This window comes from Glossina fuscipes, unplaced genomic scaffold, assembly GCF_014805625.2.
Source record: "Glossina fuscipes isolate IAEA_lab_2018 unplaced genomic scaffold, Yale_Gfus_2 0, whole genome shotgun sequence".
Classification (NCBI taxonomy): Eukaryota; Metazoa; Arthropoda; class Insecta; order Diptera; family Glossinidae; genus Glossina; species Glossina fuscipes.
In genome coordinates this window covers 18,850,781-18,875,054 of record NW_023998414.1, presented here as the reverse complement: position 1 = coordinate 18,875,054, position 24,274 = coordinate 18,850,781, and the positions used below count along the sequence as shown (strand labels likewise).

Below are 24,274 nucleotides of genomic sequence, written 5' to 3'. Positions count from 1 at the left end.
ACACACACACACACACACACACACACACACACACACACACACACACATAGGCAAAGTTATAATGCTATGTATAATGCTATGTATTCAATAATAAGATAGTAAAATAATATGTTTCGCATTCTTACACCCATTGCACCTTAAACGCAAAGAGAACGAGAAATGATCACCGACGATAATATTCTATTAAATTCGCTTAAATTTCAAGGTAAGGACTTGATAAAAAAACCTCCTTAGCTACTATACAAATACAAAGCATGATTTCATTTATCAGTTAATTTATCTGCATTCTAAGTTTTAAGAAGAACCCACTTAAACAAGTTAATGTAGCGAAATAAGATCGAGTTAGCGGAAGAAGAAAAAACAACACACGATCAAGTCATTGAATTTAAAAGAAGGTATTATACGAAAACATATGAAAATGATAAAAAAAAAAGTCTTTCAAAAAGCTGTCAAGTTAGGAAGGGCGTGTATAAGCAGCAGTTTCGTCCCTACGTCTATTGAAATCTAGAGAACGAGTGCAAAATTTGTTGCATAGTTGCGCAAGATAATAGCAATTATTGCTAATATACCTCTACGTGAAGGCATTATTGAAGGCATTAGCAAACTTGTAAAAACCGTTGCTCAAATCGTTAAAAAATAAAGTGCCGTTTGACTCTTTGTTTCAATTATGAAAATAATTCTCCAAAATACTATATTACGCGATGACCTATTGATCAAACTAAAGAAGATGGTATGCCATTATTGTAATAAAATAAAAAAATATACGTAATACGTAAAACAATAAATGATGTATAGTGATGTAAATGGTAAAGAGTACGACGATGAATTTCCTATTAGTAGGAAAAGTACATGCGCGCTTTCATAGTTACGCGTAAGCGCATGAACTTATAAGGTCAGAATCCAAATTATTTCCTATCTCTACAATCTTGTGTATCCGTAATTTTTAACACATTTTTACCGCTTAACTGTATATGACGAATATATATATATATCATAAAAAAAATACAAAATTTTGTCTTATTACGAATATATACGTTATGATACGTTTATCGCTTCCAGTCAGATTTCTTCATCAAAATTTTCTCATTGCCATAATAATGTGTGTGTATGTTATTTAGTCAAGTTAAGTTACTTCATTACAACTTAACTTCATATTAGACACACTTTGGGTATGACGGGTATATTCGTCATCAATAAATTTTTGCGCCCCAATTTTAATGCACATTTTCCAAAGAGATAGACACAGTTCACTAATAAAAACTATTTATATACAAAGAAATTGTACTTTAATGTCCGGCGTTACAAACTCAATGCGTGACAACACCACTTTTCTTCTTTCTTTTTCTTACGACTGAAGGAATATATATATTATGTGCGAAAGTTACAAGTACTGTGTAATTGAATATTTTCCCTTTATTTTATTCTTCTTTGCCCCGCTAAAAGTAGCAGTAAGTTTAATCTGATCTGACTTGGTTTGACGTAAGAAAATTGTTCAAAGAGGTTGAAAGTAATTATGTGGCAAAAATTTGTTATTTCGAATTAACATTTATATCCATCACGGAAGGATGAGGGGTATATTCAGTTCGTCGAAACGTTTCCAACGCCCAAAAATAAGCATCAGAGTACGCACAAAGTATATATATATTCTTGATCAGCAACAAATCTTAAATCAATTCAAGCACGTTCGTCGGTCCATCTGTCCCTCCGTGTAATATCTACTGCAAACATTCTTCTGATTGCAAAAATGAAGCTATCGAAGCTCAAATTTTCCAGATATATTCGAAGTTCGTTCAGCATTGAGAATTGGCTGAATTGATTGAAGGACACGTCTACAGTATCACGTAAACTGTCTGTTCGTCAAAAGGAACAAAAATGTAGTTTTTTGCTCGGTACTCATAAACAACAGCAGTCTACAAAGTCTACAAAAATTTTAATGTGCATACTATGGTTGATGCTGTAGTATCTGTACAAATATAGGAAGGATTGATTGCGCCTATTCAATATTGTATAATGTATTAAAGTTTTTTGTTTTTTCAACAACTGCACAATCCGTAGAAACAAGCTTCAATAACCCTATAAAATATATAAACTCTTGGCCAGTTTCAAATTTTAAATGCACCTACGCATGTCCGTCTTATCGTCTATCCGCCTGTCCAATAGCATTGTGTCTGTTGTACAAATAATCCCGTCCACAAGCAAGGAGAAAATGGCCCGATTAGATCAAAGAACATGCCTACAACGCCCACACGTATATACAACCAAAATTGAGAGCATCTTTGCTTGCCGTGTCTTATGCTCGTCGCTCATAAACTACAACAGATACGCGATAAAAATTTCCACAAACTTATTCTACAGAAATAGAAAAAAAATCAGCCGCGCCTACCAAGTTTTATGAAATATGCAAATTTATGTTTGTCCATTTTTTCAATCTCTTATAGGATAACGACGATGGTTATAAAAGATTCAGTCACGCCCGACTACAATTTTCTTACTTGTTTTTATTTAAAGCAGAAAGCAGATGAAATGTTGTTACTGTTGTGCCAGTATATACTGTTTCATATTTACAACCGCAGAAAAAAGTATATTAAATTAATCCTTCGCATTTGCATAAAACAAAATAGTTGTTAAGTTACAGGGAAGCAGTTTGGTTGAAGAAATATTCCGGATAAACGATTAGAAGCTGACATATTTAAAATTGATTTAATATCTTAATCTATTCTATGCGTTCTTATCAAATCTATTACACACCATATAAAATAGAAACGCAATTATGTGTCGCGAGGCACAATCATCTTGAAACGTATGTTCCTCTAAAATTGCATCTGAAGCTACTGCGAAGTATTTAAGCTTTTTTTTCATTCATTGCCTTTCAGTTTCATTTATCTAGTTATATAGGGTTGAGAGAAATATTTAACGCACAACACAATGTTATCATTCAAATAAACTATACTGCTTCGGCACCTCTAGTTATGGATGATGTCATCGAAACGTTGGATCTTCAAAGAGACATTGGAAGAAAAGTTAAAGAGAAAATTACAGAAGTAAATCTACCAATACCATCATCGATACTACTCTTTTACTAACCATCCAACAAATGTTGAGAAAAAATCAGGATCCAAATATTTTCGAGAATTCGTCTTGGTCATACGATTGCGACTCACCAATCGATTTTGAAGAAGTCATTCTCGCCAATCTGCAAATGTGGACAAATTCTCACTATAAATCACATTCTCTATGACTGCCTTAACTTTACCTTGGCTAGAAGTATTACATTTGGAACGATTAACGATTATACAACATATTACTTTATCAAATCTATTAGACTCAATACCTAATGTACTTTTATAAATTAGAGCCGACAGCCTGTGTTGTTGCTATCGCTCAATGTCTTTTTTTTTTAGTCTAAGAATTTATTTCATAATAACAATAATACTGAAATGAACTGCTCCTAGGTCGCTTCTGAACACTGAAGCTTCTATCAATTTGACCCATCTTGTTATGTAAAGAAAAACAGAGTAAGTCAAAATTTAGAACGTACATTGCTTAACCGTTTAAGAAGACGAAATAAACCAAAACAACAAACAAAACAAAAAAAAAAAAAAAAAAAAAAACAGAAAAGAAATAGATTTTCATACTCTATAATACTGCGTGGACGCGGCTGCTTTTTTCTATTTTCAGAATAAAAGTAGAAATTTATATGGAAAGCAAGGGTGTTCACAGTTTTTCTTGCATTGAAGTGTGGCCGTTACAGGCATGTCGTTCGATAGGTTTCTATCATATCATAAATCATCATATCATGCTTGTCATAAATACTACATAATCGGGCCGAGAGACAGATGGACAGATGGACAGGCGAACAAAGGGATATACATTATGGGGTTTGGGAACTTTGCTTCATTGCATTATAAAAATTTCCGAGATAGAATGCTGCTCTGCCAGGTATGGCCGAATTATTTAATTTTTGCATACGTATCACAAAATCGCTCATAGCATATGAAATCAAATTTGATTTGATAGATTCATCTACTATATATATATATATATATGAGTAACGAGCAAAAAGCTAAATTGTTCTTCCTATTGAAAAACAGAGGTGTTCTCAGTTTACTTGGTACTGTAGGCGGGACCGTCGACCGATTCAGACCATTTTCATTATCAACTTGCGCGCAAGAACTTTCAATCTATATGCCAGATTAGAAGTTGGTGGCTTCTTTTCCGCCAGGAGAATGTTTACCTTAGACCTTACTCGATTCGCAATTTGATGCTAATCAAGAATACAAATATTTTGTGGAGTCTGTGAAATTTCCTTTTGGGAGTTGCAAAGATTTTGATAAAACGTATCTACCTCTCATATTTCGGAGATGGGTATAAGAATGAGTTTCATTTGACCGCAAACATATAGAAAACAACTTAACGTTACATTGAAAAAAAGGATAATATTTTGTTTTTATGTCGTGTGGTGTGGTGTCCGCAGTCAATGATTCCCTAAGATTCTCCAGGACGATCTACTTGTTCGCCCATACTTAGGGGTCAAAATGTTAACTGTACCTGTATACATACTTCTTTATATGTTCATGGAATAATTTTTAACACTATGGAAAAATTTGATTATTATGATTGATGACATTCTAGCGGCCAGATTTTCACTAATAGTTTTGGATTACATTTTATAATAAATAACTTTTGGGCAATAATCGATTGCAATGATATATTAAAGCTTGTGATGTCTTAGCCTTTAACAAATAGGTAAAGAGTTTTCGAAAACAATTTTATACAATTGTTTCGCATGCTCGCATTAGATACATGTAAGTAAACATATGTTTACTGCAAGATTTCGAACTCATTTGGCGCAGCTAAACCTTATTATTTGTAATACAAGTTTGTGAAGAGAATTTAAAAGATTTTAGTCCAGAGCTCATTATTTATTAGTTGAATAAAACCGAATGAATTGAAAAGGCAGTAAAGAGCACTAAGACTGAGTAGGAAAATTCAACTGATGGTTCGACGCATCCATTTGAGGGATTGAATCAATGCGATGAACTGATGTGAAATAGAAGGCCAATCTAAAGGATACTTAAGGTGATAAGTCGCTTTAGAATTTCATGAATATGTTCTCAAGTTTTTATTAAAAATTTATGAACACAATCCACCGAGTCTGCTTACTACCACGCCCTTAATTAATGAAAAATGGAGATTGTTTGCATCTTTATAGAACGAAAGAAGGCAAAAAAATTAAGCTTTCAACGTATATATCAAGGCCGATATCTTCTTCCCATATCTTGTCTATAAACTAAATGGATAATGAGCATCAAGAGATTTCTAGCCAAATCAAATATAATTTCTTTTTTGGTCATTTTCTTTCCCTTTTACATGCACATCATCATGCATATATATATATATATATATATATATATATATAAACATTTGTGGTCATGAATAAAAGGTTTAATATAAAGAGCTATTGCGGCTAAGCAAACATTTGATATTTTAGTTGTTACGGTCACTTACTTATGCTTTACCAGTATACACACCTCTAAAAAATCAAATTTACACTCCTCCTTGTATTCTATGTGAAATGAATTGCGGAAATCCAAACGTATTATTTGTCCCTTCGGAGCTGGAAAAATAGAAAAACGAAATGAACAGCAATAAGAGACACAAGCACAAATAACATAAAAAGAAAAAAAAAAAGTGATAAAAAGCAATTCTATTATTGCAGTTAGTTATTAAAGTAGATCTAAGGAAATCCAAAACGTAAATAAAGTTAAACTTTCCAAGAAGCACTTTCAATGTTTGTACAGTTGTTGTTTATTCAACAAGAAATGCAATTACGATAAACGCTTTTCGGCTTTAAAACTTAATCATAATCTGAACTAAATGAATAATTTAAAATTCGTATATTTGACCTGTAGTTCATAGCACGCAAAGCCACATAAGGTGGCTTAAGTCAGCTTTTATTACATGCAAATGCATTAACATTTACACAATGCAAAAACAATGCACACATACTTACACTTATCGTAAAGAAAAGTACTACTCTCTCTCTCTTTCTTTCTTTCTCTCTCTCTCTCTCTCTCTCTCTGTCTTTAATGAATAAGGAAGTCATTTTAAATTGCAATTCGAGAAGAAATTCTTCGAATAACATATATATTATGAGAATTTTGCTCTCAAGATGGAAAAGCAATTTAAATTATTTTAAAGTAAATCTTTCCACAAACTTTTGTGTTCTACGCTCCAACCATATTCGGAAGGTATATATGTATATGTTTGACCACCTTGTCTTTTATATCACGGACACTTGGGAGGCATGAGATTATTGAGACACTTATAATCATTCTTAGCAATTCTCAGCAGCAATCCAGCGCACCAGCACAATCTCAGCACAATTCGCAAAAATTTGCTAACAACGAACATTGTATTGTTGTGTTTTATCTTACGCTTCTGCTATACGCACATGATATTCGTGTCTTAATAATGGTAATAGGCTAAGAGCTATAATCTCTTATCGAGCACCCACACACACATATCCATCCATAAATGTGATCTGTGGCCATCGTCTCAGAGAAAATAAATCAATTTTCAACTTTCCATCCGGTTTCTGGCAGTTGTAAGGCTGACAGAATTCAACAGAAGGCCAGACAGAGAGACGAATATTTCTTAACCAATTTGAAATAATAATCAACAATATATTGTATTTTATTTATACAATCTCTTCTATACATTTCTAGACATTATGGGGGAAATCCGTTTATCAACGGTGGGTACAACAATTTCGCCTCTAAATAAAAATAAAATACATTTGTAAAAAGTCCTTCCTTGCTATTAAAATGCCAGAGCGCAGTCACACATAAACGACTGCTTCGATAAGTTCGGTCATTTAACTTATTTTCAAGATTAAACAAAAGGACACCTGTGCCTGGGAACTAATTTCAGGCACTTTTAACTTCAATAACCATACAATTTTTCTAATAATTGAAGGCATTTTTGTACTAAACAATAACGAACAACGGCCTTGAAAAGGTCAAGAGCTTTACGATTTATTTGGGCGAACAAACAGATTTGAGTAAATCAACACTGCTACACATAGAAACAATCAGCCGCGCCTACTGCATGTTATAGAGCTTGAAAGCGTAATTCTTTTACATTTTTTAGGATAACAGTGATGGGTACAAAATGATTCGATCATAGCCGAATATAATTTTTCGTACTTGTTAAACTCGAGTTGTGACCAACAACTGTGAATACATATCATATCACTTGAAAAGTTCAACCTAATTCTAGAATTCTCATCTCTCAACGCTCATAAAATTAATTGTCGTCTTCGCTCATTCGTCATTTTGATCATATTTTTGTACAATTGCTTCAGGACCATCCTTGGGATAAAATTACGAATTTTTATCGTTGTATCTCTTGGCGTTTATAAGTAACAAACCAAAATTTTCGTATTTTTGAACACTGATTGGTGTCAATTTATGTTGCATTGCGGGCGTGTCATTTCACTGATGCGGCTTAATTTGAACGTCAACCTGTGCGCAGGAACTTCCAATCGTCGTGCCAAATGTCGAGCCGATATTTACAATTTTATAAACAGCGGAATGTTTATCAGACAGACAGACAGACTGATGAACATGCTTTAATCGATTTAAAATTTAATGCAAGGACATATATATTTTATAGGGTCTTTAAAGCAAGTCGTTTTAAACGCCTATTTTTGATTGTTTTCCACAAATTGCATAACAAATTTTGGAATTATTTGTTCTTCCATTTTTTATACTCTCTTCCCTTTTATATTTTCTTTCAATTTCTAAATTATGTTCTTTTCACACTGCTACAATGTACTCTCCTAACACTGTAAGAATGTTTACTGACCTGCTTAAGCGTAGACTACAAATCCGTTATGTTGCTTCTAATCTACAAAGTTATGCTTAAACATCAGAATACACAAAATGTCCAAAAAGATAACAAAACTTTTTTTACCCGGTTTTACTGTTTTTTGGCAGAACCATATGATTGGTGGTGTTTCAGTGAGTGTGCTCAGGATAAGGCTATATCTGTGTGCATGTTTTCCAAGTATCTCATAAAAATTCGTCCTTAAATGAATTTGAACAGATGCATATGCATCTCTCTCTCTCTCTCTCTCTCTCTCTCTCTCTCTCTCTCTCTCTCTTTCTTTCTTTCTTTCTTTCTTTTTTTTTCTTTCTTTCTTCCTTTCTTTTCTTTTTTTCTTTCTTTTTTTACCATTCTTCCTTTCTGATTAACAAAATATTTACTTAATATGGCTTGTCAAACGCATGTTTCAATTCGACAAACGAAATTAGGCTGAATGGAATAAAAAATTAAGCTTTTCCTAGAAAGGGCATTGAATGCATTCAAGGAGCCAACGCTTTCTTGCCCATAGACTTGGTGCAGATGGTCCAATTGTTTAAAAGCTGCATGATCAAAATACAGCATACAACATAACATTTTTCGTTTTAATTATAAACATGTGTGCTTAAACGACCAGAAATTAATTAACTTTTTGCAAACGTATTGATATGAATATATCTTAAGCTTTTTTAGAAGCAGATTTTCCAGCTGAAATAACAAGAAGGTAATCTACAAAAACAAAAAAAAAAAAACTATTTGGAGCAAGAAAAGAAAAGAAAAGAAAAGGAGCACTTTAAATGCATTAAAAGGAAAGGGCAAAAAAAAATGCTTTAAAGAAACTTGATTGCTTTAAAGAGCATGAACGGTAGAGCGCAATTCTTGTTTTTGCTATAGAACACAAAAATTGCACTCGCTTTTTTTTATGAATTTACTATTATGGAACTGGGTATTAAAAATTAGACATCTCTGCAAATGAAGACTTACTTTCCGTGGGAATGGTTGTGCGTAAGGGATTCAGAAATTTTGGTACGTATTTAAAATTAAGCATAGGTCACTTTTGTATCAAACCACTATTACGGATCAATTTTTATCATGACATGTCAAGACTTAACCTTTTCTGTCCTAAAAATCAAAAATTTTCGCAAAAATCCTTATATAGGATAGAATGAAAAGAAATATAGACGTGGGTGGTCCAATTTTGTAAAGTCCATTTTTTTTTATTTTAAATTAGTATTGTGATCCGATTTTCATCGTGAAGCATTGAAAATTAAATAATTTTGTAATATGAACTTCAGTTCTCATTATGTGAGAGGGAGTTCAAAAATTGCCCCAGCCGCTCCAAAGTTTTCATACCAATTTAAATTGCGGAAATACTATTGCTTGGACAATTTTTGTCGAGATTTTAAAAAATTTGCAATTTTTTCCACATAACAACTTTCAAAATAGACCGTTACGCGGGGAGTGGTCGAAACAGTGGATTGATCCAAGCCAATTTCGATAGAGTTGGTCCTTGCATCAAAACATGCCAGTGTACCAAATTTCATCGAAATATCTCAATAATTGCGACATGTCGCTTGAACATAAATTTCATGGACAGACAGACATTAACCGGAAAGACAGTCGGACGGACAGATATGCTTAGATCTGTTGAAAAAATAATTCTAAATCAATCGGTGGGTCTCTCTTAAGTGTTACATACATCCGTACGACCTTAATATACACTGTACAACAAGTAATGTAGGGCATAAAAATCAAAATCAGCTTAACGCATAAATCTATAATTTCCAGCATTGATCATTTAATGCGATCTTCTAAAGAGAGACCGCGTTATTATTGGGAAAGTTGTACGAAATACAAACGAAGCCTATTTTAAGTTTCAAGTCATTTCGATAATTGGTTTGTGATTTATGATGATTTTGCTAACGGTATTCAAAATTTGTATGTTAAAGAAACATTTCTTCTCAATAGATGAAAACACCATTCAAAATCGGCATTGAATTGGAAACTGTTCCGAGTTGGAATTGCTCCGTCAAAAACAACAATTTGTCGGAGATTTGCTGATTTTAAACGAAGTCCGTGCATGCTAAAAGCAATCGATACCCATAAGAGAAGATGAAGTTACACGAAATGGCCGTAAACTTATCAAAAGACACATCTCTACTCCATTGTATATTATACACTCAGCTCTTGATTGTTATATAGTTTTAGGGAAAATTTCGATCATTTGCAACTAAAGGAAATATTCTGTCCCACCTTAAAACAAAAACAAAAAAAGACAGCAAAAGGAGCTTTAGTTCACTTTATGAAATATTAAAAAAAATTTATTTCAATTTAAGTTAATGGGAAGTAATTAAGATTAGCATGGCGACGAATACTGCAGTCCTCTGGAAGATCTTCGGCTGACCTTCAACTAATGCGCTGGTCTTCTCTCTTATTAATTATAAAACAAGTATAGTGGGTCGAGGTCAACGATAAAAGGGGAAGTAGTCGAAAAAACACTCTCATGCGAACTATTTTCAATAGTGCTCGCCCTTAGGCCAAAATATGTTGATGACAAGAAGACAAGGCTTACAGACAGACAAACGCGCAGTTTACTAGTAGTTTAGGCATAATAATAGATGGCTCTATCTCAAATATTACTGGGTGTTGCACAGATCCGCCTATCTGTCGCAAGTGGTGTATAAAGTACTAATAGCCATTACTAACTACTAATTATAAAAATTAATGCAATAGACAGCGACCTCAAGGCTCAAACGCATTTATCGCAATTATGATTAGAACTTAAAAAAAAAAAATTGCGCATGAATAAGTTTATTTGTATCGGCGCGATGGATATGATACAGAAGCATTCAATAATTTTATGTAATGCTCTAGATAATTAATCTTATTTAAAATTCTTTGCTAATTTTGATTAAAAGTTGAATAAGCTCTGTTGGCTAAATATAAGTTACCGTACTTTACATCTTACTTATGCGAAAAGCTAAAAAAAGTGAAGTTTATGCGGATGCATGTAAGACCCAGAAGAGTTTAGGATAGAAATGTCTTTTACCGATCGACTCGGAATCTTTTTCTACACGCGTGTCTGTCTTTCTGTCTGATATCTGCCCATTATTATTTCTGTGTCCCGCCTTAAAATAACAATTTTTAAGATACCTTAATGAAATTTAGCGCACTGACGTGTCACAACGTTTGCCTTCTCAAAAGTTTCATTTACGAAAATTGCCAATAATAATAGTATTTTGTGTTTTCCATCCACCTCTATCCTACCCCTTCCTGTTCTATGAAAAAAACTATGTCTTTATATAGGGAAACAATATTTCATAGGGAAATCGGGTCTATAATAATAGTTTGACATATAAGTTGAGTGTGTCAAATTTCGATCAAATCCGACTCATTCTTTGACCCTTTCTCCATACAAGATATGTTAAGATATTGTGATGAACAAGTAGTTCGTAATACCAATTTCTTAGGGAAATTAACTATCGCAAATTTGGATGGCATAGGTGTATTCTTCGACTCTTATCCCGTAGTAGCGTGCTCATGAAAATTAAACTAACTCTAACTGTTCGTATTCCATGACAAACACTGGTAAATAATAGTAAAGTCTTTGCCAAGCAGATTAATTTTGTCACATTCGGACATCATAAGTTTTGGCCCCTCTTAATTAGAGGTAGGTAGGTAGGTAAGTGTGTACACTATTTAATGATAGGCTTTGTCTCACTAAATAATGTTTTCTGGTTTTCTTATATCAGATTTTAGTGGTCAATTAGGATGGGATAAGAAGGTCTCTGCAGTGCTGTAGTGCACCGAGTTTCACGTAAGAAGCAATAAAAAAAAAAAAAAAAAACGGTAATATTGAGCATGAAAAGAGTTGGCTTTATAGTTAGGTCATAGAGCTTTTAAAATTTGAAATAAATAAATAAACAAAAGTTTCTTAAAGCATTGTTCATAGCAAACATTGTACTTGAATTCAACAATCAAGCAGCATTTCGTGTAGCACGTAAGTTGATTGCTTTACAATTTAAATGGGATGAAATAAACGAACATGAATAAATAAACATGTTTTTGTTTTTCAAAATAAGAAAACAAAAGCTGTCATGCATGTAAAGCCGCCTACATATATATATATATATATATATATATATATATATATAAAATAACTTTAAATAAAGTACGTATGTGCAAAATGATGCCTTGTGTACGTCGTAAGGGAAGAAAAACTATAAATTGTTTTGTAACAAATTGAAACAATAACAAAGATTTCTTTTGTTTTATTTATTTATTTATTTTTTTTTTCTTCTACTTCTTCTTAATATTCGTAACGAATTGTATTCGTATTCTACGTGCTGCTGTTGTCTAAAACGTTAGCACAAAGGGGACAATATCAAATGTCCTTTAATTAAAAGTTATGATATGAGAACTACATAAGATCAAAAGTAAAACCTATATGTATATAACTTTGAACTAATATACATATATATTACCACATTAGTAAAGTGGAAGAATAAGTAAAGCAATGTTTAATTTCTCGAAAAACAATTGAATTGTATTGACGCGACGATTGTAGAATTTAAAAGCAAATCTCAAGCAAAAGACGGCAAAGTGCTTGCACGCTTGATCACATGAAATGTAATTGCGTGACGGCTTAACACACATGGAAAATTTTGCACAAAAATATTCGCAATCGGGTTTCAATGGCAAACGCAACTATCAAATATGATGAATGTGTTAGGTTGTTGTCATAATTAAAACGCGACAACCGAACAGCCGAACATCATAATTTATAGCTAATCCATTATGACATGAAGCAAAGCACTGAAATACTGAAGAAAAAGCTTGAAAAAAAAAATTCCATTTTTAGTTTGTTGGGCTATATACAACGCCTCAAAGAACTAGACCTTACTTTAGATAGATCTACCTTCCATTATATCGATCGATCGATCAATTTAGAATCATTTTCAGATGGACTAACTACTAACTGATTACAGAGGGACGAGCTTAAATCTATTCTAAATCGATAGAAATGCTTTTGTTGCATACCTTTAGGTGTTAGGCATACTTAGGTGCAAACGTAATGCACCCTGTACGCTGTGATATGTCACGTCGCTGTAATGTGGCTCAGAATATAATCAAACGGTGAATATAGTCAAACAAGATAATTAATTTTTTCTTTTTTCTTCGAATCTCATAGTCATCTATCCCTTTTTTTTCCTCTTGGTCCATTCGAAATTATTTAACATATCATCATGACAGATTATACAGGTGCAGAGCGTATAAGAATTGCTCAAATATTTCACAAAGATAATGAATCTATTCAGGTTGTATTTCGCGTACCCGGAAGGCAATTAATGTTTATTCAAAAATAACCCTTTTAACAACTCTTTTGAGACAGAAAGAAAGGTAATAGAACAATTACCTTTTAATTAAACAAATGTAGCTTCCAAAGACGTTTGTTAGTGCATTTTTATACCCACCACTGTAAGCTTCAGAGTGACTATAAAGTATACATATTCTTGATAAGCATGAAATTTTGAGTTGATTTACCCATGTCTGTCCGTCCTTGTGTCTGAATGGTGTGTATTGTTGGTGCTCTCCTGGTCGCAAAAATGAAGATTTCGACTTTAAATTTAGTTTAGAACCATTGGAAGTTTCTGCACGTAGGTTGGTATTGAAAATGGATCTGGTTAGAATAAAACTGGTTAGAATAGAAGAGCGCAGTGGAGCGTAAACTGAACGCGACTTTGTTTCTTTTAACAATAATTTTTGAATTTTTGCTCATTACTCGGACGTTTTTAAAATTAGAAGGCTGAAATTCTCCACATATATTTTACGAAACGGTCTACTCCTTACGTCCAAAAATGGGAAAACAATCGGACATGCCCACACAAAGTTAAGAGTAATTAATTTTAATTTTTTTCACTTTCTTTTTTTTTATACCTATTTATCATAAAGCAAACGAGACAGAATGTTTAAAATTATTTTATAAATTTCTGAAGTGAATACATATTATCAGCCTAAAGATGGATCAATTTTAAAATGAACATGGTAGGCATCCCGATTAATTTTTTCTTGATAATACCAACGATATGCATATCAAATAAAAGAACTTGGAGAGTGGAATACGATAAGCATAGTGCTGGGTATGCGAGATTCGGCTCCCGCCCAATATAACTTTTCTATTTGTTTTTTTTTTTTTTTGTTTTATTATATAACTGATTACTCAGGGGATTTCCCCTATTCGTCTAATACGGTGACAATTGGAAAGAAGTGAGAAAACTGCTAAGCAATCGCTATAAGTGCGACAAAAGTAAATCCTACCGCATTGAGATATGAACCCGTTAACACAAACTTGATGGTCGCGACTCTTACCTACTCCAATCCAAAGCCGTTACCAAAGAATGTTATGGGACCACAACTACTAATTTCTTTCCTGCATGAATTAGAAGTTTAAATATGATTTCAACAATAAGATGCTGCCACACCCTACACATTGTGACACAAGCAATTTATTCAAGCTCAGATGCTATAAGAGCATTAAACTCTTCTCTGCGAGCTTCTTTTAAATAATTAGCTTACTCCAACAAAATGCAAACATTCTTCTTAAGGTTAATTGTCTCATTGGTGAAGTAAATGCTAATTTATGAGGAAAAGCAACCAAAATCTGCTGTTTAAGTATTGAATATTTAGAAAATATTCAAAATGGTCATCTAAATAAAATCATTTTTAAATAAACATATGGAATTTCGGTCTTATAACAATTGCTTGCCATTTCAATTACAAAAAAGAAAAGTGCCTGTTATGCGACGAGCCTTTTGCGTATAGTAAACACACTTGAGACAGATTGTTTAATTATGCAGTAATCGAAAGATAATGGCCGAACAACAAAAACACAATCTTGCGTAAATAAGCAAGCATAATACATAACCTCATTTAATAATCGATGCTAACATAACCTATGAACTAAAGAAAACAAGTGCTGTCTTTACCGCACAAGAAGAGATGGAGAGAGAGAGAGAGAGAGAGAGAGAGAGAGAGAGAGAGAGAGAGAGAGAGAGAGGACTCTGTACGCGTGTGGGTGTTCGACTGCCATAGATCAAAACAGTTAAGTCATTGCACTATTACATATATAGAATAGATATCCTTATTAAGAGTGCACAGTCACGCAGGTAAGCGCATAATATATTTGCAAAAGAAAATATTCTCATAGCACCATAATGTCACACCTAGTGCAACCTGTATGATCAAATAGCTTCCACGCGAATCACACATATACATATATTGCATGCATTTATCACGCGTTCAGTTCATTAAGACAACGCACAATTTAAGTGCCGCGATTGTGTTTGGCTACATAAAAATACGCAACCCTTTAGACATTGCGTTGTGTTGCGGAGGACAGGTATGCACCGAGAAATATGTTAAGAAAATCAGGCAGACATAATATCTGAATCAAATAGATGAAGAGAAGACAAGGGTGCAGACATGCTAGATATCATCATATCAGAATCATATGTTTTGCTTGTATAACGGTTGGAAAGCAAATAAAGTTCAGACACAAATTGGATAACATATGACTGATATGCGACAAGCACTCAAGAGGCACGATTATCAAGTCGGCATACTTCTTGGGTTCAATGCTCAATTCGATGGGTCATATTTTAATTACAATTTGTGTGCCGAAGCTATGCCGGTACAGACATAATGCTTACCTATTAGGATAGACTTTTGCCAAATTCTATTTCGCTCTCTTTTCTTACTGCTTACTCACTGACACTGTGTTACTGTGTTATTAACAAAAAGAAAAAAAAATTGGTATATAATATGGACTTGAATTTTCACCTAATAAGCATTTAAAATCCGCAAAACGATATAAAAATCAAGTTTTTTGTATCTGAACAATTTGAATTGTAAAGGATTGCGTTTAGTGCAATATCTCTTGGATGCGAAAAGATGATTTATCTCTTTCTTAGCTTTCATTCTTATTGGCGAATATGTGAAAAAGTTGTAAGAAAATAGCATTGACTACAATGGAAAAATGGTCTCTCATTATCATGTGTCATATCCTGCGATAGTGTTCATTGGCGGCATTTGGTATTTTTTCATTCGGTGTGAAGCATAACAGCAAGTAATGTCCCTGCAAACAATACGCATTAATAATTTGTGTAAATCGTTATTCTGCAGACAATGTGCATTAAAAAAAAAAACAAAGAGAAAAGTGAAAAGCGAAATGCGAAAAAACGAAAAGCGAAAAACGAAAAACTAAAGGAACTCGGTTTTAAAAATGATGCAAAGAAGAAGACATTGTTGCGTACGCGTTGAATATATGTAAAAATGTGAACGTTTGCATGACAACGTGTGAGAAAAAATATCTTAACAGGCAAATTAAATTCCTTTGAAAGGATATTAAAGTTCTTTCTTTACGTAAAACTGAGCAATGAAAATGCTCTTAAAATAATTGAATTATATTCTCGCAGTTTGCGTGTGTCCTCGTTTGCTTTTCTTAAAATGAGAAAATATAATAAAATAGTATAGAAAAACAAAGAAGGAAAATTATATTCGTCATTGACCGAATCCTGTGTCCCTATGATGATCAATGGGCTCAATGGTTTAGCAATATGATTCTCGGTTCGAATGCGAGAGATATCGGACTCAAATCCCGGTTAAATCCTTAAATGCAAAGCATGATAATAATCCGATTTCAAGACATTGTTTTATTAAGCAAATAATTAAAGTTCAAAAATGTGTATTAATAATGGGAAAGGACAAGCTCAACACCTGCGTGCCTTTACGACTTGATTGGACGACTGAAATGACTGATAATTATTTCGTTTGGGTTTCTCGGCCCCGTTTATGCGTTCACTCAACTGTTTGCTGTTCACAACACTCCAATGTCTGCCACCCTTCTAAGTTTGTACATTTCATATATATGCGTATGTTGTTAGAGGTGTTTTTGCCGCTCTTCATATAGAATTTGGATAAAGAAATCGGCAAACGGCAATCATGTAGCATTCATAAAGAATTGCCTTTTTTAGCTTAGTTTCACTTTTGTGAAAAAAAAAAAAACGTCGAAAATAATGAAATTTTGATGCTCTATAATATTGGAAGGGTTTAAATAGAGTTTTTACTCCATTTTGGTGCAGTAAGTAAGACACAGTAGGTTTTAGCTCTTAGTTTATAGTTCAATATTTATCTGCTGTAATCAAAAATTCGCATTTTCCTTGGTTCCGAATTCAAACCCATCGGCGGGCAGATGGACGTGTTTAAATCGATTTAAAAATTTCATATTGATCAAGAATACATATATCATAGAGAATTTCGAAAAGTGTTCTCACTTAAGTGTGGTAAACGTTTTGGCAAAATGAGTATACTGCCATCCTTCATTGAAATGGTGAATGTAGAGAAAAGGGAATGAAACGCAAATGTACACGCAAATGCATAAATTTTGAGGTTAAAACATAACAATCAATTTATACACACCCGCATACTATTGTGCATATGTTTACAGAGTCACATTCTCATACTTGCGGTTGTCAGTTGTATATTTCATTTTATACTACATGCAAAGGTTGTTCAGCATATAAATGTCATTTTATTTACATATGTGTGTATTGAAATTTTACAAAGCTAAAAACATGCAAGTGTGTGTTATGTGGTACACTTAAAATGATAAAGTGCATGCATTTAACTGCATATAGTCGGCGCTTTGCCAATGTTAACGAATGGTTAAAAAAAGACTATTCTGCTTCCCCTCACTTTCATATAAAGTTATTTTAATGTTAATATGCAGAGTTCAACAAAAGTTATGCAAAATATTTTATTCTCGCGATATCTGCACTTGAAATTGTTGTATTGTCAGGTTTGACGGAAACAATGTAAGGCTTTTTTCGCCGAAATTGAAACATAATAACCGTTTTCTTATACATTGATCGGAATAGAAAATTGAATCGAGCGATATTCATAGGTCTCTTATTAGATCAACTTTAGTCCTTTAAGAGACCTAAGAAGGGAGTGACAAACAAATGTCGAGTTCTGATCTGATCTGATTTCCCCTTTTGAAATAATATTTTAATCTCATCATACATTCATTAATTGCAGAAAGTGAAATAAATAGTTTTTCCAGCAGTTCAGCAGCAGCAGTTCATGATATACAATATGATCCCAATCCCACCATAAGTAATGTATTACATTGCATGACGTCAGCAGGGACTTTGCCACCGTACCTACAGCTTCATTCACGTTTCACGGATTCACTATCAATAATCTTCAATCACATTGTTATCATGTGTGATCTTCCTTTCGTTCTTGTCAGGTATGCAACGATTTCGCTTGGCTGCGGTAACGATACGCGGATGGGAGTTCGGTCGAAAAATTATTTCCTTTCACAGCTCTCATATGTGGTATCCAATCCAATATCAAGCTTTTTCGTTTTCAAAACTGTATTTAGATTAAGTGATCGATTATAATGTTCTTTGCAATTGCTTATGAAATTTCCTCAAGTTTATCAACAGTTTGTCGGCCAAAGCAAGTTGCCCCTTTCAGCATCGAAATTTTGCAGAACGAAGACGGAAAAAACCATTTCCGTACTCTTAGTTTTGATAAAGAATGCTCACCATAAACATACTATGAATTTTTCTGGCAAAACTACGATATATCCACGTCTTGATCGAATTCATAATGTAAAATACAAGGATTTTCGTAATGTTTTTTTTCTTCTTGATCACCTATGGACTTTCATTCGTCGCAGCGATCTGATAGGAGTAAAACATCACGATTTTTTTTTCTTTTTTTTTGGAGTGAACCAATCATTCAAAGGACGTCCCGTACATGTGTAACACGATGATAGTTAGCAAGATATGAGGAAAGAGACGCAAATAAGGAGTGGCCGCAGTCTACGGGGGTGTACGGACAATGAGTAAATGTTATGCCTTTACCGAGCGATCGAATCACCGACATTATATGATACTCGCGACTATTTATTGGGCTATGCCGCAGTACATATAGTATCTTCCTCAAAGCCACCTATGAGAAGACATTGTCAACGCTTTCTTCCATTTTTTCCAAAAATTTACACCAGAAATCCAAAAGAGTTGTTACAGTTTATATGAGCGTAAGATTTGAATTATTTGTTTCTTGTTGAAATTCGAAACACTTCAAAATTAAAATTTATTTTCTAAGCCGAGTTTCGAAAGTGAAAGAGATTCGAAATTTATTCTTATAATAATTAAAGAAACAAATGAGAAAGTTATAATTTGTTTGGGACCCGATCTCGCATACCCGCCACAAATAAAATCTTTTTTGCCACAAAAAAGTGAATGAGATAAAATTTACCTTTGAATTTTTTACCTCGCTTAAAGGTACTGCTAGGAGAGAAAGATTAACGTACAACGTCGCGCCATTCAGCAAATTTAATTTAGAATTAACACACTCAGCTTGTCGCGTTCTACTCTCCAAATCCTTTTCTTTGATACCCATATCGCTAGTATTTTAGCGCGCTGTGGTGTGCGCGGTATTTAGTTTGGAACTATCGCACTTAGCTTGTTGCATTCTACTCTGTGTTATTGAAAGAAAATGTACCGCGCGGCAAGTCGCGTTATCTACGATATTCATTGTAGAATTAACCCAGACAGATAATATATTGTTACGAAAATCCCAAAGGCAGTTAATTTCAGCTAAGTAATTTTCCCTAATAATGAATTCCTTAAAGAAGGAAAAACCAAATGAGCAATCGCATGCGCGTCATGCATGTGCAGGCCAATGAAAACGATTAGAGGAAAAGCAGGCTGGGATTAGAAATAAAACCATAAATTTAGGTATAATAACATGCTTGTAAACATGTGGCAGGGAGAGTTAGTCGGGCAAGAATATAGAAGTTGAGAGTACGGCTAAAATAAATTGTGAATAATCTTACATTTAAGGAACGTAACTGCAAATAAATGATCCTACTGTTAAGGAATGTAATTATAAATCAAAGAACTTTGAAGTGTATTTCTCTTGAACAAAATATACACGATTTAGTGATACGGACTGTATCTTAGTAAAAGCGAATTTCATAACAATATTTTCATTTGAAGCGTGCACAAAATAGTTTTAAGCATTCTGTCTGTGTTTACCTTGTGATTAATAAGGATAAGGCCATAAGAAAGTGAAACTGAAAAAATTTCATTACTTGTTCACATCTCTATACATAAATAGTAAAGTTTTTCATAAAGTTAAAGTAGAAAATTTTAGACTTCTATCTTTCATAATTTGTAAGCGATGAGCAGAAACCTGCGAGCGTGTACTGTGATCAATTTGGGATAATTTCACTACCGACCTGCAATGTTATCTTCATTTTTTTTTTTTTTTTTTTTTTAACCAAGAGAGTGTCAAGAACATGCACCACACAACAGACCTAGAGATATACAGACGGGCAGACTGGCGGCTTAATCAATCCACAATTTCCTGCTGAGCAAGAATATATATACTTAAGAGCGTCTCTCAGGTTTCATATATATTACGTGGTGAGCGTAAAAAACGAAACATTTCAATATATTTTATACTAAGCAATAATCAAATATTCAGTACGGTTTTAATTAAGCTATATTATATATATATATATATGAATACATATGTCATCTACAAGTCAACATCTTTTCAATTGTTTTCATTTCATCCGTCACTATATAGGTATAATATACATATTGGTTTGCAGTAGAAGTGTTAACATGAAATATTTGATTGAGAGGCTCTTTCTTCAGATTTTATTTGTGATTTTCGTGTTGAAAATATTCATTCATTCAATTTACTTAATCCGAGAAAGAAATTAGTTAATATATAATTTTAGATTGGCAGTTTCTGCTATATATACGAACGATTCCCTTAGGTAACTCGCTTTCTCGGCGAGTTCAATTTGTAACTGACCTTTCAACTTTTCTGCTTATCACATTTAAGCATTCGTTCTCCTAACCAATTACAATTACAATATGCCGAACGTAATCGTACGCCCGAATAAATGTTAAATTTTCGCAATTATTTGATTAGTATCACAAGGAAAGCAAACGAAATTGATAGGGGCCTTCAATTGGGTGGAAATCAGGAGAATTCATTGCAAATATATCGCGTGCTTTGTTTTCCGCTACAAAATGTGCGGGAAACAAGGAGTGAAGGAGTAAACTGAAGCAATTGCATGAATGAAAGAAAAAAAAAATAAATAAATAAAATAAATAAATCTAATAATAAGTTTTTCTTTGAGTATCCTTGTTGCCATAATATCATAAATTATATAAATACGTTGAATTTTCTTTCGAACACACATCCGAAATAAATGAATGATTTATGATTTGTTTACTTTCCATGCATCTCAAAGAGTCATTTTGATGAAATTTTCAATAGCATTTCGTATTCCCATCTCTGCATACTTGGGTAAAGGTGCGCCTTTTTTTGTAAACATAACGGGTTTACTCGAGTTTTATTGCACATACACACTGAGATTGAAATGCAATAGAAGGCTGTTTTTTTTCACAACTTTACTGACAGCAGCAACTGAAGAGAAAATGAATTATATTATATGTGCAACGTAGCTGCCAAGTGTGTTTTCATATATTACATTGTAACTTTTTTACAAGGACCGCATTGATGGAATGCAAGCTGAGAATATTTCTTTAAGCGAATTAAATGAAATCCAATTTCCATTTTAAATAAATCTCATTCGATTCCCCATCGCGTACCTGTTCGTACCTTCCCATCCTTAACGTATAAACGGCAATTGACTTTTGTTTTTCATATTTTGCTTTCACAATCACCTTTGCGTTCTTTGCTTTTGTATGCGTAACATGCCGCAAAATAAAAACCCTTCGTTTTGATTTATTTACTTATTATAGGACTGCCGCACAGCCAAACAGATAAGAGAAGCAAATATGAAACGGCAATGGGTTTCGTGGGTTCTAATCTTAGTATGCTTTGATAACCACACTAGCTATAGTGAGCGTTCAGCCGCGAAACGCTAATGCCATTTATCGAATCGGACATACAGCCCCCGTTAGGCTTAGACCGCTTAGCTCTACTTCCAACTTCTCTTTGACTCTCATCACTGTTTTACACGTGCACAGAGCATCCCCTAGGCGAATGGCCATACTAAAAAAAAGAAGAAGAAAGGCTCTTAAAAAATTTCAGTGAGAGGCAAGCCTTTAGGTTTGTTTGTCTGTCCGTCTGTCCGCCTAGTTTTTATGTTCAATCTGCAGGTCGCAATTATTGGTACATTTTGATAAAATTCGGTTCAGAACGGGCAACTTTTTCAAGGCCCTCCTCCTTTAGTATGGCTTGTTATTTACAAATTCGCTGCATGAATAAATATGTTAAGCGAAGTGTGCACCACCTCATGTCATAAATGCTATCCGTTTCTCCGTCTTGTTTTCTACAAGAGGCAATTTTTGGTCAAATATTGATGAAATTTGAATGAAATCGACATGTTTTGCCATAAAAACAAACCCAATTGAAACGGTTGATATATATCCATCTGTCCCTCTTGCTTTTTTTGTGTTCAGCCAACAAATCGCAATTTTTTAAATATGTTGAGTGTTTTTCGTGTTGAATATTGTGTCTCAATGAACTTGCTTCCGCATTTAGCAATTAAGTATCATCTCTTCTTACTGCGAAATGCTGATGTAACAAGTTCAGCCATCGTCGCTATTTGTTTGCTAGCGAAAGACGATATTGAGCCAGGAAACATTAACGTTCCAGCAAAATTGATGATGCACGGGTGATATGTGCAATACGGGGAGATTAAGGCAATTTTAGGCACTACTTTCATCGGCACACATATAATATTACATGACCATTTAGTGCAACATGTGTTTCCTCAAATTCCCAAAAAGATACAAGAAGTAGTGGTTGGTGAGAACAAGTACTTAAGAAATGCAATGGTGATGCTTCAAAAGACGTTTATAAAATCGTAACAGTTGATGAATCATGAATCTATGCGCATAAACGGAAAGGTAGGACAATAGTCGACTATATAATGAAACGAAAAACGGTATTGTGATATCTTGCTAAAGTACAAGTGCTGAGAAATAGCGAAAATGTTAGGTATCCGGTAATGACGCAATGTTCCAATCCAAAAGGGACCGAATGACACGCAAGCGAAGGAATATCTGGGCAATGTGATGTGAAGGCAAAAAATATTTAGGCTTAATCCTACGGCTAATCATAGTTTAAGACCTAATAACTGAGGGAAGAGCGCTAAGACATTATGACTTAAATATATGTAATGTAACAGGGAATTGTTATCAAAGATCTAATGTGGATCTATGTGGGCTACCTTGTAATGTGCGAGTTAGTTTAGACGCGCCAGGGCCGACATAAACGGCTACCGTTGTATTAGAAATGGTAACGATCCTCATCTAAACCGTGAAGATGGGGAAATGATGAACAGATTGAGTACATAGTTTAAACATGTGTATGTTTATGTGTATATAGAATTTCATACACACTTATGGTCGATGTACAATGTATATATATATATATATATATATTTATATAATATGTATACGTTTTATAACTTGGAATAATATATTAGTGTGTGAATAATTGTGTTTGTTTATAAGTTTTCATACTTAGGCAAAATAACGATGTAGCTACATTTATACATAATAATAAAAAATATAATAAATGAAAATTAGTTGCATAATTCATGTGGCGGTTAATTTGTGAGCGACAAAATAAGGGTAGCCCGATTTTGCGCGTCATGATGAAACGTAACGGAGACATGAAAGCATGCCAGAGAATTTAAGGTTATATAAGGCCCACAATTAATTTCTTTTATAATTAACACGTTAAGCGTTCATTTTCATTGCACATGAACGAACTAATTTATTAGACTTGATTATATTAAAAAAAAAAAATATATAACATTAAATACTCACTCAACTACTTCTATCGGCCAACTCGTTGCAAAGTTTACGACAAAATTTGCACTTCTTTTCCAGAATTTTCAAGTCTTTACGTTACACGCCCTGGTCTGTCTTCTATTTTTCAAAGTTACTTGCATATATATATTGTTTATGCTTTACATTTTGTTATTTATTCATTTCAGATTCCTTTTTTGTATGCTGTTACGGCTATAATTGTATTTTTGTGTAGTGGTACTATTTGCTATAAGCCTTAAAGCGCTACGTGCTGCGTGTATGTGTGCTCTTTTATGCTTTATTCACATTTAAATGGATTAGTTACGTTTCTATATACTGTATTTTTATTTCTTGTTAATTAGTACTCGTTTGTTTTGTTATTTATGCCAATGTATTTCAATCGATTTCCAAGCCAACATCTTTTGCTTTATAGCAATATCATTTCTGCCAACATGAAAACTGCTTAAAAAAAAAAGAAAAATTACATGAATGCATTTTAAGCTTCAGGTCGACATTGGTTTTTCAAT

General features: G+C 33.5%; 1 protein-coding gene across 1 annotated transcript in view; it reads right to left on the bottom strand.

Moving 5' to 3' along the window:
- Positions 1-24,274, bottom strand: part of LOC119639931 — a 153,337-nt gene that overhangs the window by 45,834 nt on the left and 83,229 nt on the right. Inside the window, exon 4 of the mRNA XM_038037664.1 lies at positions 5,532-5,617. Within this exon, the coding sequence (XP_037893592.1) occupies positions 5,532-5,617 (86 nt within the window). The remainder of the gene's footprint in view (positions 1-5,531; positions 5,618-24,274) is intronic.